The sequence below is a fragment of the Oncorhynchus tshawytscha genome, linkage group LG09 (genome assembly GCF_018296145.1).
Source record: "Oncorhynchus tshawytscha isolate Ot180627B linkage group LG09, Otsh_v2.0, whole genome shotgun sequence".
Taxonomy (NCBI): domain Eukaryota; kingdom Metazoa; phylum Chordata; class Actinopteri; order Salmoniformes; family Salmonidae; genus Oncorhynchus; species Oncorhynchus tshawytscha.
In genome coordinates, this window is record NC_056437.1 from 66,996,535 (window position 1) to 67,013,367 (window position 16,833).

Here is a 16,833-nt window from a genome sequence, read left to right on the forward strand (position 1 = left end):
AATGGGGGTAGCAGCAGCATGTGTGTGTGTGTGTGTGTGTGTGTGTGTGTGTGTGTGTGTGTGTGTGTGTGTGTGTGTGTGCGTCAGTATGCATGTGTGTACATGTTAAGTGTGTGTGGGGTGTTAGGGATTTACAAGGGTAACCGGGATCCCTGACTGACCCAGCAACACTCTTCATATTTCCCCCCAAAAATTAAGTGACATTTTCCCCCAATGTCAGCACTAATGCAATTCCACAAAATAGACAACATGAGCAGCATCAGATTAGCAAAACATTACATTATCCTAACAGGTTGTCGCATGGAAGCCTTCAGCCTAGCGTATTTACTTCACACAAAGTCGGTATTAATTCAAAGCACGCGCATAATTGATATTGCCGGACTGCACATGCGTCCCGAATGCAGTTAATAAAACCTACAGGAAACCCCTACAGTATAGCCTATAAAACAGGGCTCCCCAACTGGCGGCCTGCGGGCTGAATTTGGCCCGCTGGTGGTTTTATTTGGCCCACCAAGTTTTCTGAGCACCAGTTGTTGAATTTTTATTGTTGGACATAAAAAACTGTAACAACACCAGGAAATCAGCTCCAAGTGATTTTACATTTGGGAAATCTGTTCCTAAGAGTTTCCACGCACAATAGAGACACACGTGGCCACCCCTCCCACTTTTCTGTGTTATATTTGATGAATATGTTATATATATTTAAATTCAATGTATCCACGTCTGGTTGAATTGTGTTTTTAAATGGTCAAATAAATCAAATCAAACTATATGCTGTACCTGGATCAGTTCTCCCAGAGTGGTGCCACTACAGCGGATACTGTACTTCCACTTCTTACTGCTCTTCTTCCCCCCAAATTCCTCAAAGCCACTTGGGGTGAACCAGCGACCCTGGACCACAATGCACCTCTCCCCTGAGACAGACCATTGAGGAAGTCAGACATCATACACCACTACAAATTAAAACCATGCAAAGTCAAATTGACTGTAGTACACGTGCCTGACTGTGTCTCCTGCACATCACACTACTGTGTTAACCCACTAAAATCTATTAATTAGATCTGGGCCCGTATCCACAAAGGGTCTCAGAGTAGAACATGTATTGTAAGTGCTGATCGGTAAACATAAAAGCTATGCATTTAGTCATAAAAGTCACACCTTGTCGACAGATATTTTGTACACCTCATAAACGGTCCTAACCAGTTAAGGGTTATCAGCAGGTGTCTTGATAATGGAAAATGCAGCAAGTCTGTGGTTCCTGCCCCACATGCAATTACTTTGGAGTTGTTAAAATAATGTTTTAATATTTCTATATGATCAGTCCATAAATAATATAGACCTACTGTGCATGTAACAGTATGTCTTGAGCTTTTGACAAGGATTTCATAGGCCTAATCTACAAGTAAATATATATACTTATAAACACTAGGCTAATAAATAAACCCGTTTTCTGTTATTTCAAGTTATCCATTTGGAAGCAACATCACTTTGTTACAAAAGAATATGTCTAAATTGGGCATGCCTATAAATTTGGCAATTGAAGGCATCTAGAGCTTATGTTGACTTGTGTTTGATGGATATGATAGAATCAAATCAAATTTTATGCACATACACATTTCGCAGATGTTAATGCGAGTGACTTGATGTCTCCTGTGGCAAAGCAATTCAGAGTTGTTAAATGGGAGGGATAAAGAATGTGTTGATATAAAGGTAATCTTGTGAAAATAATTAACTTTTAGAAACCATCAGAAGAATAAAAAAAGTGGCAGGTTATATTTGCCAACATATTAGAGTAGGAAAAGTGATCGTGCCAGAGATGAAAATTATATCAAACTTTTTACTTTTGCAACATTTGGCTACAGTCAGATTTCCCGTCAATTGTCTTATTAAAGTGGCTACCTTGAGTAGAGTTCACAACTGGCAATGTCTCATCAACGATTGGTTATTCGATTTGCAACGTCATGTGCACAACAACATATAGAGAACTCAAGTCCTTCTTTCCTTTTAGCTCAAAAAATGTTGCCGATTCCCAAGGAATAAACTTGATTTTAATCCTGGCTCAGAATTTGTCTGGGCAGTATTTTATGATATCCTAAAACCTATTGTGAGTTGTCTTTTGTTGTTTTTTTTGTGTTTTTTTTTTAACAGGATCCCTAGGACCTTTTCTGAGATGCTTTGTGGATATGGGCTCTGGTCTCTGGGTTGGATAAATTTAACCACTCTCATATTCATCAAATGCGCTATGGGTGCAAAGACTGAACATCCATACTATTAACATTCTAGTTTTAACCATGTTTTGAGGGTATATAGTGTGTGTTTACATTTACTTTGTATACAAACATTGGAGTTAAACAAGCTTATATTTTGTTCTAATGGGGTAAGTCAGTTAAACTAAGCTCACAAGATATTTCTAAGTTATATTCTTCAACAATCAATAGATACATATCATAAATGTCAAAAAATTGATGTAGCAACTGCAGATTGCCCCTTTAAGGTCTCAGGAACATTTTTTGGGACTGAACCACATCCACCGTTACACAGAAACACAGAGAATCACATCACATTAAGTACATTGTTACAACCTACCTTTGGCCAGCTTGTTCCTGATGAGAATGCCTTCTTTGTCCCCACAGGTGACTGGGAGCTGGGTCTTGTAGATGGGCCAGGTCCAGATGTCATCTTTCTCCCCCTTCCTGGAAGGAAAACCTGCATGGGGACACATTCCAGACAAACATTAAGATGTGACTTGAAATTTAAAATAAACATATTTCACCCCCCAAAAAGGTTACAGAGGGACTTTAGACTTTCTGACTCAAGTCCTCCTCTTTCCCAAAAGGCAGCATGAATCCTGGGACTCACAGTTGGTCGGACTCTGGACTTTCCTCTTCTGACTGGGATTGGACTGGGTGGATGTGCTGGGCTGCTCCTCCTCAGCACTCTCACTTCTCTCTTTCTCTTTACTATTTTTCCTTGTTTTCACCTCCTCCTCCTCTTTCTCCTCTTCCTCCTCCCCATCTTTTCCTTCCTCTGAAGCCTTCTTTTTATCCTCCTCCTCCTCGTCCTTCTCCACCTTCTTTGGCAGTTTCTCATAGAATGTGAACGACCCTGCATGGGATTGGAGGCAACAATTAGTAAACCATACAACCTAAATAATTTACAACTAATTAAAACAATTAGAATATAAATTTGACAGGGCATTGAACCTCAACTTCTAAGCATCCACCATTGTGGCTACATTTATAATAAACTAGGAATTAGAATTATATACTGATATTAACTTATACAAACGAATGCCATAATAATACAATACTAAGAGTGAAGGCTCCAGAACTGACCGTCCAGCAGGCGGTTTCGGAGCAGGCGTAACGTGGGGTACTGCTGCAGGAGGTGGTCCCTGAACACACAGTTCCAGAACACCTTGATGCTGTTGGGCCTCTCTGCCTCCACCCAGTCCAACACTTGGTACACACCCTTCTCCCTCACCTCCTTACTCTTACACCGAATCAGCTTCTGCAGGAGGGGTCAAATACAAAACTATGGTCCAATTTGTGGGGGTTGTCAAATTAAGGCTGGAGTGGAGTGATAGACTTGATTCTCTAGCAACCACCATCTCAAATCAATTCATGTGACAGACAGTCATATTCATGTTATGGACACACATCAGGCATTATGAATCAATGATCATCAACTCCAATTTCCACTCATACAATAACATTCTGAGACCTGTTACCAGCTAGCAATAGGACAGTAACTGGTGTTAATTTTACCAAATAAATTCTGTAGATTACAATTTTTTTTGTTCCACAGTTTAATCTGGGTTTATTCAGTAGAGTAAAGTATAGTACAATACAGTATAGTTTACTTCAGTAGAGTACCGTAACATATAGTAGAGTTTAATACATTAGAGTACAGTTGTTTAATTCAGTAGAGTAGATTAGTACATTAGACTGTGCTCTACTGTATTGAACTATACTTTACTTTTATTTACTGTGCTGTACAAACCTGTGAAACATAGATGTCTATGATTTCTCAACCATAAACATCTGTCAATGTTTGGGCCAAATCCCAACCGGACCAAATCTGAACCAATTATAGCCAATTTTATTTTACCTTTATTTAACTAGGCAAGTCAGTTGAGAACAAATTCGACTAGATGTCTGCAGATGTTAAAATCAAGGCCAGTATAGACCGGACCAACCAAACATGACGTCCTTGATTGGTTCCGATTTGGTCCAGTCCAATGAGTGGGCGGGTGTGTGAATAGAAACTTAGCAGTCCAGTCTACTGCTCTCACCTTGTACATTTCTTCCGGAATGAGGTGGTGGTCTCGGAGCTGGTTAAGAAATGTGTGTGGTTGCTCCATGCACGACATCTCAGTCCTACTACAGCGGAAAAACCGCAGTAACTCCTCATCGGTCAGAAAATCCAACGGGTCCATTGGCGCAGATGCAACTGCAACTCTTCAATACAGTTTTCTTTGTCGAAAAAAATCAAATATTTACCAGGTCACTGAATATTATTAATAGTTTAATAATGAACGATCCGGTTCATTTTGGGTTGCATATATATATTCACTGATAAATTAACGTTTGGTTGACATTATGTAGTCTATTTACATTTCAATACAGGCCCCGGGCGGATTGATTCATTCGGACGAATGCACATACCGATAGACGAGCGTTTGGAAGAAGGACGTAGAGGACGTAATGAAAACGTTTTCAACTGTAGGCCAACAAGTTGTTATTAAAGTTATTTTCGATGATAAAATAGATAGCCCGCAAACACGGAAGTACGCTTCAAGTGATGTTTGGAAAGTGAAAGTGTTCATGTGATTTTATATGATCCACAAGGGGAGAGGCTATAGATTTTTAAAACTCATTCTATATGTGAGGAGCCCCGTGGACCCTCCTTGTTCGGAAGTAATTTAGCCGTTGTAGCCTTTGGCGAAAGGGTTGACAGGTCTCGCTGAAATGTCTTGGCCAAATACCACTCAACACTGGACCATAAGGCCTGTAAGCGAGGAGTTGCCTCATTTAGCCAATAAACCCTTTCCCCATAACGTTATCTAGCGAATAAAGAAGGAATATCAACATAACTTGTAACGACAGAAGAAGCAAAATACGGGTTTCCATCAAAACAACCATTCTTGAAAGCTAACTTGACAAACAAAGGAATTTAAATTATAATTCTTCCTCATTAAACACCCCAGATAATTTTCAATCAATTAATGTCGATTTAACTGCTGTGATTGTAAATAAAACCTTATGACATGTGCATAACTATAGATACATCCAACAGGAGTTTGTTTGAGCGATGAAAGTTGGACAGAGGATCTCGAAGTCTGTAAAAGAAATACTTGGACAACATTTTAAAATGAATGTTAGGCAAATTTCTGGTATTTGTGACTTTATTGTGTGCCAGATTTTAAGACTACAAACCGTTAGAAATGGCCAATTTTCGAGATTGACTTGTCATTTCAATAGGAATAGGCTAGGCCTACTGACAAAAATCTGGGATTATATTGTAATTAAACTTTGCCATAGTTTGGTTAGATAGATGCAGGTAGCCTACAGCCCCTGATCGGCATACATCTAATTTCAGATAGCCTACAGTAACCTAGACAAGATGCAGGCAAGATGTAAAATGAACGATTTATCAGCTTGCTTGGTTCAAATTCACAGACTGATTTATTCTTGTAATGATAGTAAAATGGTGCCGGAGCAGAAGAAACATGTGGTTGGAGTCATTAAAACTCATTTTTCAACCACTCCACAAATGTCTTGTTAACAAACTATAGTTTTGGCAAGTCGGTTAGGACATCTACTTTGTGCATGACACAATACATTTTCCAACAATTGATTACAGACAGATTATTTAACTTATAATTCACTGTATCACAATTCCAGTGGGCCAGAAGTTTACATACACTAAGTTGACTGTGCCTTTAAACAGCTTGGAAAATTCCAGAAAATTATGTAATGGCTTTAGAAGCTTCTGATAGGCTAATTGACATCATTTGAGTCAATTGGAGGTGTGCCTGTGGATGTATTTCAAGACCTACCTTCAAACTCACTGCCTCTTTGATTGACATCATGGGAAAATCAAAAGAAATCAGCCAAGACATCAGAAAAGAAATGTAGACCTCCACAAGTCTGGTTCATCCTTAGGAGCAATTTCCAAATGCCTGAAGGTACCACGTTCATCTGTACAAACAATAGTGTGCAAGTATAAACACCACATGACCACCCAGATGTCATACCACTCAGGAAGTAGAAGCGTTCTGAGATGAACGTACTTTGGTGTGAAAAGTGCAAATCAATCCCAGAACAAATGCAAAGGAGAGTGTGAAGATGTTGGAGGAAACAGGTACAAAAGTATCTATATCCAGAGTAAAACAAGTCATATATCGACATAACCTGAAAGGCCGCTCAGCAAGGAAGAAGCCACTGCTACAAAACCGCCATAAAAAAAGCCAGACTACGGTTTGCAACTGCACATGGGGACAAAGATAGTACTTTTTGGAGATATGTCCTCTGGACTGATGAAACAAAAATAAAACTGTTTGGCCGTAATGACCATCATTATGTTTGGAGGAAAAAGGGTGGGGATCTTGCAAGTCGAAGAACACCATCCCAACTATGAAGCACGGGGGTGGCAGCATCCTCTCAAGAGGAGAGTTCTCTTGAGAGATAATAAGGTCGGCATTTGATTGTGAGGAATTCGAGGTTATGTGAACAAAAGGACTTGAGTTCTTGTATGTTGTTTCAATTACCCCATGAGTCATTAATAATGAAATGAAACATACACCCCTGCCCTTCTTCTTACCAGAGAGATGTTTATTCCTGTCGGGGTGATGCACTGAAGATCACATTGGCTGTACGGACTCTGACAGCATGTCCCTAGCTAGCCATGTTTGATGTTAATGTATTTTTTGTGCATACATTAATTATTAAATCAATTAACCTACAGTGCTGACTCAGTACTCTATACTTTTTATTTGTATGATGTTAAGTACAAATAAATAATAATAATGCATGAGATAGAATTCAATATATTTTAATCGATATAAGAAACAAAGTTGACATACTAGTTTCTGAATAATTAGGGCTACAGCAAGATGGTGTTAAAATGTAACTGATTATTGGAAAAGGTTCCACTGCAAGTTGAATCCACCCTCCGGCAAGTTGAAGTAGTCCTTGTTCTCGTCTCTGACATTCTTGCCTTCCCTGGCGTAGTTATTGCTGGAATCTACCCTGATATGCAGCATGGAATGTAGGAGCCTCGGAGCGCCACTGGCCAGGCACCACCACTCCACTCCCCACTTCCTCCCTGTCCAATTCTGGGGTTGAGTTCACCTGTTGTGTGCTCTTCTGTGACCTTGTGAAGTTGTGAAGAGCTGTTGCAGCTAGGACAAGGTCAGGAATGATCTGAACACTCGCCACTGGTGGTCTTGATGCCAAATGCATTTTCCACACAGAGCCTTGCTCTTGAAAGCCTTGCTGGAAAAAATAAGAAAACCGTGGCATGATTATTTAAGTTCTTTGCTATTTGGTGTTGTCTTTTTTGACAATTATAGGAAAATGACCAAGGTTAGTGCTCATTTGTAATTGAAGATCCTGCTCTCGTCTACCAGCTAGTGGCTGAACCGATTCCGACAACATATCCCGAGAGAGCAATGTTTCCGTGAAACAGAGAATGTTACAATCACTGATGTCTCTCTGGAAGGCAACCTTTGCTCGAATTTCGTCTACCTTGTTGTCAAGAGACTGGACATTGGCGAGTTGTATACTTGGGAGTGGTGGGCGACGTGCACGTCTTACGGAGCCTGACCAGGACCTCGCTCTTATATCCAATAGTTCTTCCTGGTTGTATGTAATAAAGACTGAAGATTTCCTGGGGTAAGAAATAATACATAAAAAAAACAAAATACTGCATAGTTTCCTAAGGACTCGAAGCGAGGCTACCATCTCTGTTGGCACCATCTTTGAAGGTAGGCATACCAGTATTGCTTGGGTAAAATATAAACTAGTTCATGTGCCTTGAAAAATTGATACAAAGACCTAAGGCCGGGACAATAAGAAGACAGAATAAACTCAACCACACATTTGTTTCATTACAAAATCGGAGAGCACAATCTGTTCAGTGAAGTTCACAAAACATATTGCATGCAACAAACAAAATGTTTCTGACATTTTCAGACTACTAAACAACTATTGATTTAGAACCACAGAGTTACCACAAGTCACAAATAAAACAGGAGCTGCTATATACATGCTGAACGGCAGTAGTTAACTTGTTCTTTAAAATAGCATTGTATTTGTTCAAACACAATTCTCTCCATCAGTTTACTAAGAACAGGTAGCAAACTGACTGGGCTGCTGTTAGAGCCAGCAAAGGGTGCTTTACTATTTTTAGATAGTTGAATTACTTTAGCTTCTTCCATGTCTGTGGACACACACACTCCTTTAGGCTTTGGTTAAAGACGTGGCAAATAGGGGTGGCAATACAGTCTGCTAGCATTCTCAATAGTTTCCCATCTAGGTTGTCTATACCTGCTGGCTCATCATTATTAATGAATAACAACCCTGCTTCCCCCTCTTCCACACAAACTTGACCAAATTCAAACAGCAATCCTTCTCTTTCATTATTAATCTTCAATACACAAATATGATGGTTCACTGGTCAATGTTGTCATTTCACTAACAAGTTTGTCCACTTTACTGGTGAAATAGTCATTGAAATGATTGGCTATATCAAAAGGTTTTGTTATAAATTACCCCAATGAAGAATGGAGATGAATTGGGTTTTCTGCCCATAAAATAATTTATTTGAAACCATAAACATTTTCAATTCAGGGTGCTCTGATATTACCTGATATTACCAGGTTATGGCTACTTGGTGAGCACTAGCGCTGCTCTCCTGGCTGTACCGTGGTGACTGAAATGGCTGGCGCCTACCCATCAAAAATGCAACATTTTCTGGTCATGGTTATCAATATTATTTTCAGAAAAAGGTGCAAAACGTAATCAATACGCATGTCCATATTTTTTTCTTCAAGATATGACGAATTTAAACAGGCGGTTTAGGATTTTTTTGTAATTTGAAATGGGTCAACATCTGTTTGATCGTAGGCATAAAATAGAGCGTATGGTGCACAGGTCCACTGAGTTGCAAACCAAGTGGATGGGTGTAGCTCATTGCTTAGCAGCTAATGGTGATTTGTAGATCTGACGCAGTTGCTACTCAGATTGTGAGCCCAGTGAGTGTATTGAAAGAGGTATGCAGTACCTGCAGATGGCCACGGCGAGGAGCAAGAGAGCATGTTTTTTTATAGAAAAAACACTAAACCTTAACCTTAACTCTAACAGAAGGTCTATCCCTTAAAACAGTTAGATGAAGTGCATTCGGAAGAGTATTCAGACCCCTTGACTTTTTCCACATTTTGTTACGCTACAGCCGTATTCTAAAATGGATTAAATACATTCACTGCAGCCACCCTGGCACCCAGCCCCACTCACCCCGTTATCCACAACCTCCCATTACACCCCAGGTTTCAGGAACTCCACGACCTAGTCCACCCCATCTGCAGCACCCAACCCCAGCCTGATCAGAAGCCCCAAGAAGTGGGCGCGGAGCACCGAAGCGACCAGACAGGACCTCTGCTATCCAGAGAGGTCCAGTCTGCTACTGAGAGGGCTGCTACTCTTCTAAGTAGCCCGACGGGGCCCCTCTGGCCGTTGCTCTCAGCACCGGCTCCACAAAAAAGTGGTAATCAAGCTGTCTTGTTGGTGACAGTGGCTCTGCTTCCCCTGGACTCTTCTCCTTTTCCTCCTCTGTCTTCCAGTCCCAGTGCTGTCCATGCTCCAAGAGAGAGAAAGAGAGCTCCCAGACTCACCACAACCAGTATGGCCCTTACAAACGCCCTCTGACGTCCAGCATCTAGCCCCCCATTTAAAAAAAAAAAAAATCTCCACTGGATGGAGATCGATATGTCTCTCTCCGTTTCCTCTCACGTTGCTTATTTTAAAATTATACAATACTTTTTTATTGAATGGCCTAAACTGTACAGTTAATCAGTTTTGTCAAGTCGGTCACTACCTTTCAAAGTGTGTTGCATTATGGGGTAAAAAATAACCAGACTTGCACCTACATGTCCACAGCATGAACTTTACAAAACTCGTGATATAAGGTCATGAAGTTTGACTGCAAGTTTCTGCAGTTCCATTTTACCATCTTCAGCCATCGCCTGCATTGTGGAGGGATCTATTTTCAACCAATCAATAAGTTGTTTTTGTTTGACCATGCAAACGAGACCAAATACATGAATGTCATACATTATTTGTGTAACACATGATTTCAGTTTGTGAGTGTGTGATAATATACCGAACAAAAATATAAATGCAACATGTAAAGTGTTAATCACGTTTCATGAGCTGAAATAAAAGATCCCAGAAATGTTCAATATGCACAAAAAGCTTATTTCTCTCAAATTGTTTTCACAAATTTGTATACATCCCTGTTAGTGAGCATTTCTTCTTCACCAAGATAATCCATCCATCTAAAAGGTGTGGCATATCAAGAATATGATTAAACAGCATGATTATTACACAGGTGGACCTTGTGCTGGGAACAATAAAAGGCCACTCTAAAATGTGCAGTTTGTCACACAACACAATGCCAGATGTCTGCAATTGGCATGCTGACTGCAGGAATGTCCACCAGAGCTCTTGCCAGATAATTGAATGTACATTTCTCTACCATAAGCCACCTTAAGTCGTTCCAGAAAATGTGGTAGTACGTCCAACTGGCCTCACAACCGCAGACCACATGTAACCACGCCAGCCAAGGACCTCCACATCTGGCTTCTTCACCTGTGGGATGTTCTGATACAAGCCATCTGGCCAGCTGATGAAACTGTGGGTTTGCACAACTAAAGAATTTCTGCACAAACTGTCAGAAACCATCTCTGTGTGCTCATCATCCTCACCAGGGTCTTGATCTGACTGCAGTTCGGCGTCGTAACCAACTTCAGTGGGCATATGCTCACCTTCAATGGCCACTGGTACGCAGGAGAAGTGTGCTCTTTCAACTGTAGAGGACAGATGGCAGACAGCATGTATGGCGTCGTGTGGGCAAGTGTTTTGCTGATGTCAACGTTGTGAACACAGTGCCCCATGGTGGAGGTGGGGTTATGGCATGGGAAGTCAAAAGCTAGGAACAACAAACACATTAGCATTTTATCGATGGCAGTTTGAATGCACAGAGATAACGTGACGAGATTCTGAGGCCCGTTGTCGTGCCATTCATCTGCCGCCATCACCTCTTGTTTCAGCATGATAATGCATGGCCCTATGTCGCAAGGATCTGTATACAATTCCTGGAAGTTGAAAATGTCCCAGTTTCCACGACCTGCAAACTCAACAGATGCTCTGGATCGACGTGTAAGACAGCGTGTTCCAGCTCCCGCCAATATCCAGCAACTTTGCACAGCCATTGGTACAACAGTCAACAGCCTGTTCAACTCTATGCGAAGGCGATGTGTCACGCTGCATGAGGCAAATGGTGGTCACACCAGATACTGACTGGTTTTCAAAAAACATGCCCCTACTTTTTTTTAAGGTATCTGTGCCCAACAGATGCAATCTGTATTCCCAGTCATGTGAAGTCCATAGATTAGGGCATTATTTATTTAAATTGACTGATTTTCTTATATGAACTGTAAGTCAATAAAATCAGTAATATCTTTTAGTATATAAAGATTTTTTTTTATAAACAAATGTCACCGGCATGGTGATCAAATCAAATCAAAGTTTATTTGTCACATGCGCCGAATACAACAGGTGTAGACCTTACAGTGAAATGCTTACTTACAGGCTCTAATAAATAGTGCAAAAAATGTGTTAGGTGAACAGTAGGTAAGTAAAGAAATAAAATAACAGTAAAAAGACAGGCTATATACAGTAGCGAGGCTATAAAAGTAGCGAGGCTACATACAGACAACGGTTAGTCAGGCTGATTGAGGTAGTATGTACATGTAGATATGGTTGAAGTGACAATGCATATATGATGAACAGAGAGTAGCAGTAGCGTAAAAGAGGGGTTGGCGGGTGGTGGTTGGGACACAATGCAGATAGCCCGGTTAGCCAATGTGCGGGAGCACTGGTTGGTCGGCTCAATTGAGGTAGTATGTACATGAATGTATAGTTAAAGTGACTATGCATATATGATAAACGGAGAGTAGCAGCAGCATAAAAAGAGGGGTTGGGGGGCACACAATGCAAATAGTCCGGGAGTCTTATGGCTTGGGGGTAAAAACTGTTGAGAAAACTATTTGTCATAGACTCGGCACTCCGGTACCACTTGCCATGCCGGTAGTAGAGAGAACAGTCTATGACTGGGGTGGCTGGGGTCTTTCACAATTTTTAGGGCCTTCCTCTGACACTGCCTGGTGTAGAGGTCCTGGATGGGGGGCAGCTTAGCCCCAGTGATGTACTGGGCCATACGCACTACCCTCTGTAGTGCCTTGCGGACAGAGGCCGAGCAATTGCCGTGCCAGGCAGTGATGCAACCAGTCAGGATGCTCTCGATGTTGCAGCTGTTGAACCTTCTGAGGATCTCAGGACCCATGACAAATCTTTTTAGTTTCCTGAGGGGAATGGCTTTGTCGTGCCCTCTTCACGACTGTCTTGGTGTGTTTGGACCAATTCTAGTTTGTTGTTGATGTCGACACCAAGGAACTTGAAGCTCTCAACCTGCTCCACTACAGCCCTGTCTATGAGAATGGGGGCGTACTCGGTCCTCCTTTTCCTGTAGTCCACAATCATCTCCTTTGTCTTGGTTACGTTGAGGGATAGGTTGTAATTCTGGCACCACCCGGGCTAGGTCTCTGATCTCCTCCCTATAGGCTGTCTCGTCATTGTTGGTGATCAGGCCTCCCACTGTTGTGTCGTCTGCAAACTTAATGATGGTGTTGGAGTTGTGCCTGGCCATGCAGTCGTGGGTGAACAGGGAGGGGACTGAGCATGCACCACTGTGGAGCGCCAGTGTTGAGGATCAGCATGGCAGATGTGTTGCTACCTACCCTCGACCTTTGGGGGCGGCCCGTCAGGAATTCCAGGATCCAGTTGAATATGGAGGTGTTTAGTCACAGGATCCTTAGCTTAGTGATAAGCTTTGAGGGTACCATGGTGTTGAACGCTGAGCTGTAGTCAATGAATAGCATTGTCACATATGTGTTCCTTTTGTCCAGGTGGTAAAGGGTAGTGTGGAGTGCAATATAGATTGCATCATCTGTAGATCTGTTTGAGCGGTATGCATATTGGGGTGTGTCTAGGGTTTCTGGGATAATGGTGTTAATGTGAGCCATTACCAACCTTTCAAAGCACTTCATGGTTATGGATGTGAGTGCTACGGGTCTGTAGTCATTTAGGCAGGTTGCCACTATGGTGGTCTGCTTGAAACATGTTGGCATTACAGACTCAATGAGGGACATGTTGAAAATGTCAGTGAAGACACCTGCCAATTGGTCAGCACATTCCCGGAGCACACGTCCTGGTAATCTGTCTGGCCCCGCAGCCTTGTGTATGTTAACTTGTTTAAAGGTCTTACTCACATCGGCTACAGAGAACGTGATCACACAGTCGTCCGGAACAGCTGATGCTCTCATGCATGTCTCAGTGTTGCTTGCCTCGAAGCGAGCATAGAAGTAACTTAGCTCATCTGGTAGGCTTGTGTCACTGGGCAGCTCGCGGCTGTGCTTCCCTTTGTAGTCTGTAATAGTTTGCAAGCCCTGCCACATAAGACGAGCGGCAGAGCCGGTGTAGTATGATTCAATCCTAGCCCTGTATTGACGCTTTGCCTGTTTGATGGTTTGTCGCAGGGCATAGCAGGATTTCTTGTAAGCTTCCGGGTTAGAGTTCCGCACCTTGAAAGCGGCAGCTCTACCCTTTAGCTCTGTGCGAATGTTGCCTGTAATCCATGGCTTCTGGTTGGGGTATGTATGTACAGTCACTGTGGGGACGACGTCCTCGATGCACTTATTGATAAAGCCAGTGACTGATGTGGTGTACTCCTCAATGCCATCGGAAGAATCCCGGAACATGTTCCAGTCTTTGATAGAAAAACAGTCCTGTAGTTTAGCATCTGCTTCATCTGACCACTTTTTTATAGACCGAGTCACTGGTTCTTCCTGCTTTGATTTTTGCTTGTAAGCAGGAATCAGGAGAATAGAGTTGTGGTGGGATTTACCAAATGGAGGGAGAGGGAGAGCTCTCTGTACGCGTCTCTGTGTGTGGAGTACAGGTGATCTAGAATTTATTTCCCTCTAGTTGCACATTTAACACGTTGATAGAAATTTGGTAGAACTGATTTAAGTTTCCCTGCATTAAAGTCTCCGGCCACTAGGAGCGCCGCCTCTGGGTGGGTGGTTTCCTGTTTGCTTATTTCCTTATACAGCTGACTGACTGCGGTCTTAGTGCCAGCATCTTTCTGTGGTGGTAAATAAACAGCCATGAATAGTATAGCTGAAAACTAGGCAAGTACTAGGCAAGTAGTGTGGCCTGCAATTTATCACAATATACTCTTCTTCAGGCGAGCAAAATCTAGAGACTTCCTTAGAATTCGTGAATCAGCTGTTGTTTACAGATATGCATAGACTGCCCCCCCCCCATCTTACCGGAGTGTGCTGTTCTATCTTGCTGGTGCAGTATATATCCCGCTAGCTGAATATCCATGTCGTCATTCAGCCACGATTCCGTGAAACATAGGATATTACAGTTTTTGATGTCCCGTTGGTACGATATTCGTGATCATACCTCGTCTAATTTATTGTTCAATGATTGCACGTTGGCGAGTAGTATTGACCGCAATGGCAGTTTTCCCAGTCGCCTTCTCCGGGTCATGACCAGGCATCCGGCTCTTTGTCCTCTGTACCTGCGTCGCTTACTCTTGCAAATAACGGAGATGTCGGCCCTGTGGGGTGTTTGTAGAATGTCTTGTGCGTCGTCCTGAACCTTGCTGTTGGGAAACCACAACCGCACCTCCCCTGACTTCATTCCTCGACTAGAGTCTGTTGCTTTTGCCATACCACTCAAATGAGCCCTGTGACTTTGTGCTATATAAGCTAGTGACAACCCTGCAGCAGGGTGATGACTCTGTCACTTCCTGTCTCTCATGGAAAGTCTCTGTAGCAGGGCGATGACTGTGTCCTGTTGAGAGGAGTTCAGCTCCAGAGCCGTGGTCATCCTACCCAGGGACTCAGCCATGCGCACCTCCCTCTAGTACCACCTCTCCCGGGCCTCCGCCCTGCCACAACGCACCTGCTCCTCCTGTCTCCTCAGAAAGTCCTAGAGCAGGGATGTGCTTTCCTTCTCTTGCCTCTGCTGCTGGGCTAGAAAGTTGGTAATGGAGGAGCCCTGGGAGGTGGAGCAGAAGTGACGGCGGATATGAAGGGACCGGAGCAGGGCAGGGGTTAGGCTGTAGAGTGGGAGGGAGGAGTGGACAGGGGTGGGATCTGACAAAGGTGTAGAGACGGAGGGAACGGGCGTGGGGTAGTGGAAGTGAGGAGAGGAACTGGGGTGAGCTTCGGAATGCAGGCAGTGATGAGGTTGCCATGGGGAAGGAGGAGAGGCTTCTGCATGCTGGTTACTAGGGTTGGGCTGCTGGTGGTCTCCATGCCAATGGTGTCACCAAGCATGTCATTCATCATATTATGAGAGAGACAGACAGACAGACAGACAGACAGACAGACAGACAGACAGACAGACAGACAGACAGACAGACAGACAGACAGACAGACAGACAGACAGACAGACAGACAGACAGACAGACAGACAGACAGACAGACAGACAGACAGACAGACAGACAGATAGAGAACAAGAGAATGTTGAGATAAGAGGGTCTTGTATTGAGGTGTTTTGACTATGATAATAGTTCAAATTCGCTAGTTAGCTAACCAACTAACAACTGTCACAATGTATTTATTTATTGTTTATTGTGCAGACGAAAATATAGTTTTAATAATCCTATGATTTTAAGACAACTGTTTGTTTTGCTCACATCAATACAATTCTGATCTTTCATTATAGATTGTAATAGTATTTCTAAACTGTGCAGACTTTTTCTTGTTTCTCCAGTTTTTCCCTCCAGCACCTTTGCTAGCTAATCAGCTCTGGCTGTGCAGTAGATTCTGCTATTATCTATTAATATTTCTAAAGTTAAGGTTCGCGTGAGACAAGACTGAAATATATGTTATCTCTGTGATTATACAGTACCAACTACTTACACAGAAATAGGCTGCCTATGTGGCTGTTTCTCTCAATGCTTATGAGAAGGAAAAAGTTTTAGTCGTTCAATTAGGTATAAAGACATTTGCATACAAACCCCAACATCAGCCACTGTTGCAGTATTTGCATTCTCTGACCTGTGGCTTCACAACAAGCTGAAGAGAAATGGTTGCATTATTTACTAAGCATGTCTGTGCAACGCTGCTGCGCAGCTCTGGGAAGGGATTCACTGCTGGCAATTGTGGTGACGATACCAGTGTGCACAGGACTTGCACGAGGGCAGAGATGCAACGCAGACCCTGATCAAACTGCCACTTTCCTTAGATTCCTACTGCTGCGATGGCCAAGTGGTTTAAGCATTGGAAATATTCTCCATTGTTGTCTCCCCGTACAGTTTCTAAAACTGCTCGCAGCACATTGACAAACCAGTCTTTATTTGTAACACAGCATTGGTGACTTGATATTGATGAAGTGCTTAATGCATAGACTTCTCCTTTGATTCAAGTGCTCAGAATATGTATTCCTTGAAAAACAGTTCAAATTGTCTCT

At 42.5% G+C, this 16,833-nt stretch overlaps 1 protein-coding gene across 5 annotated transcripts in view; it reads right to left on the reverse strand.

Annotated features, from left to right (window-relative positions):
* Positions 1-16,833, reverse strand: part of LOC112258461 (nuclear body protein SP140-like protein) — a 76,843-nt gene that overhangs the window by 13,458 nt on the left and 46,552 nt on the right. The window contains exons 1-6 of one of the 5 annotated variants that reach the window (XM_042327287.1): positions 4,668-4,891; positions 4,295-4,475; positions 3,336-3,510; positions 2,860-3,105; positions 2,587-2,706; positions 781-914 (exon numbers count right to left, since the gene is read on the reverse strand). In XM_042327287.1, coding sequence (XP_042183221.1) covers positions 781-914; positions 2,587-2,706; positions 2,860-3,105; positions 3,336-3,510; positions 4,295-4,438 — 819 coding nt within the window. In that variant the 5' untranslated portion in view covers positions 4,439-4,475; positions 4,668-4,891. Of the gene's footprint in view, positions 1-780; positions 915-2,586; positions 2,707-2,859; positions 3,106-3,335; positions 3,511-4,294; positions 4,476-4,667; positions 4,892-16,833 lie in introns of those variants that run through there. The other 4 variants (XM_042327289.1, XM_042327290.1, XM_042327291.1 and 1 more) reach the window with 4 other exon arrangements.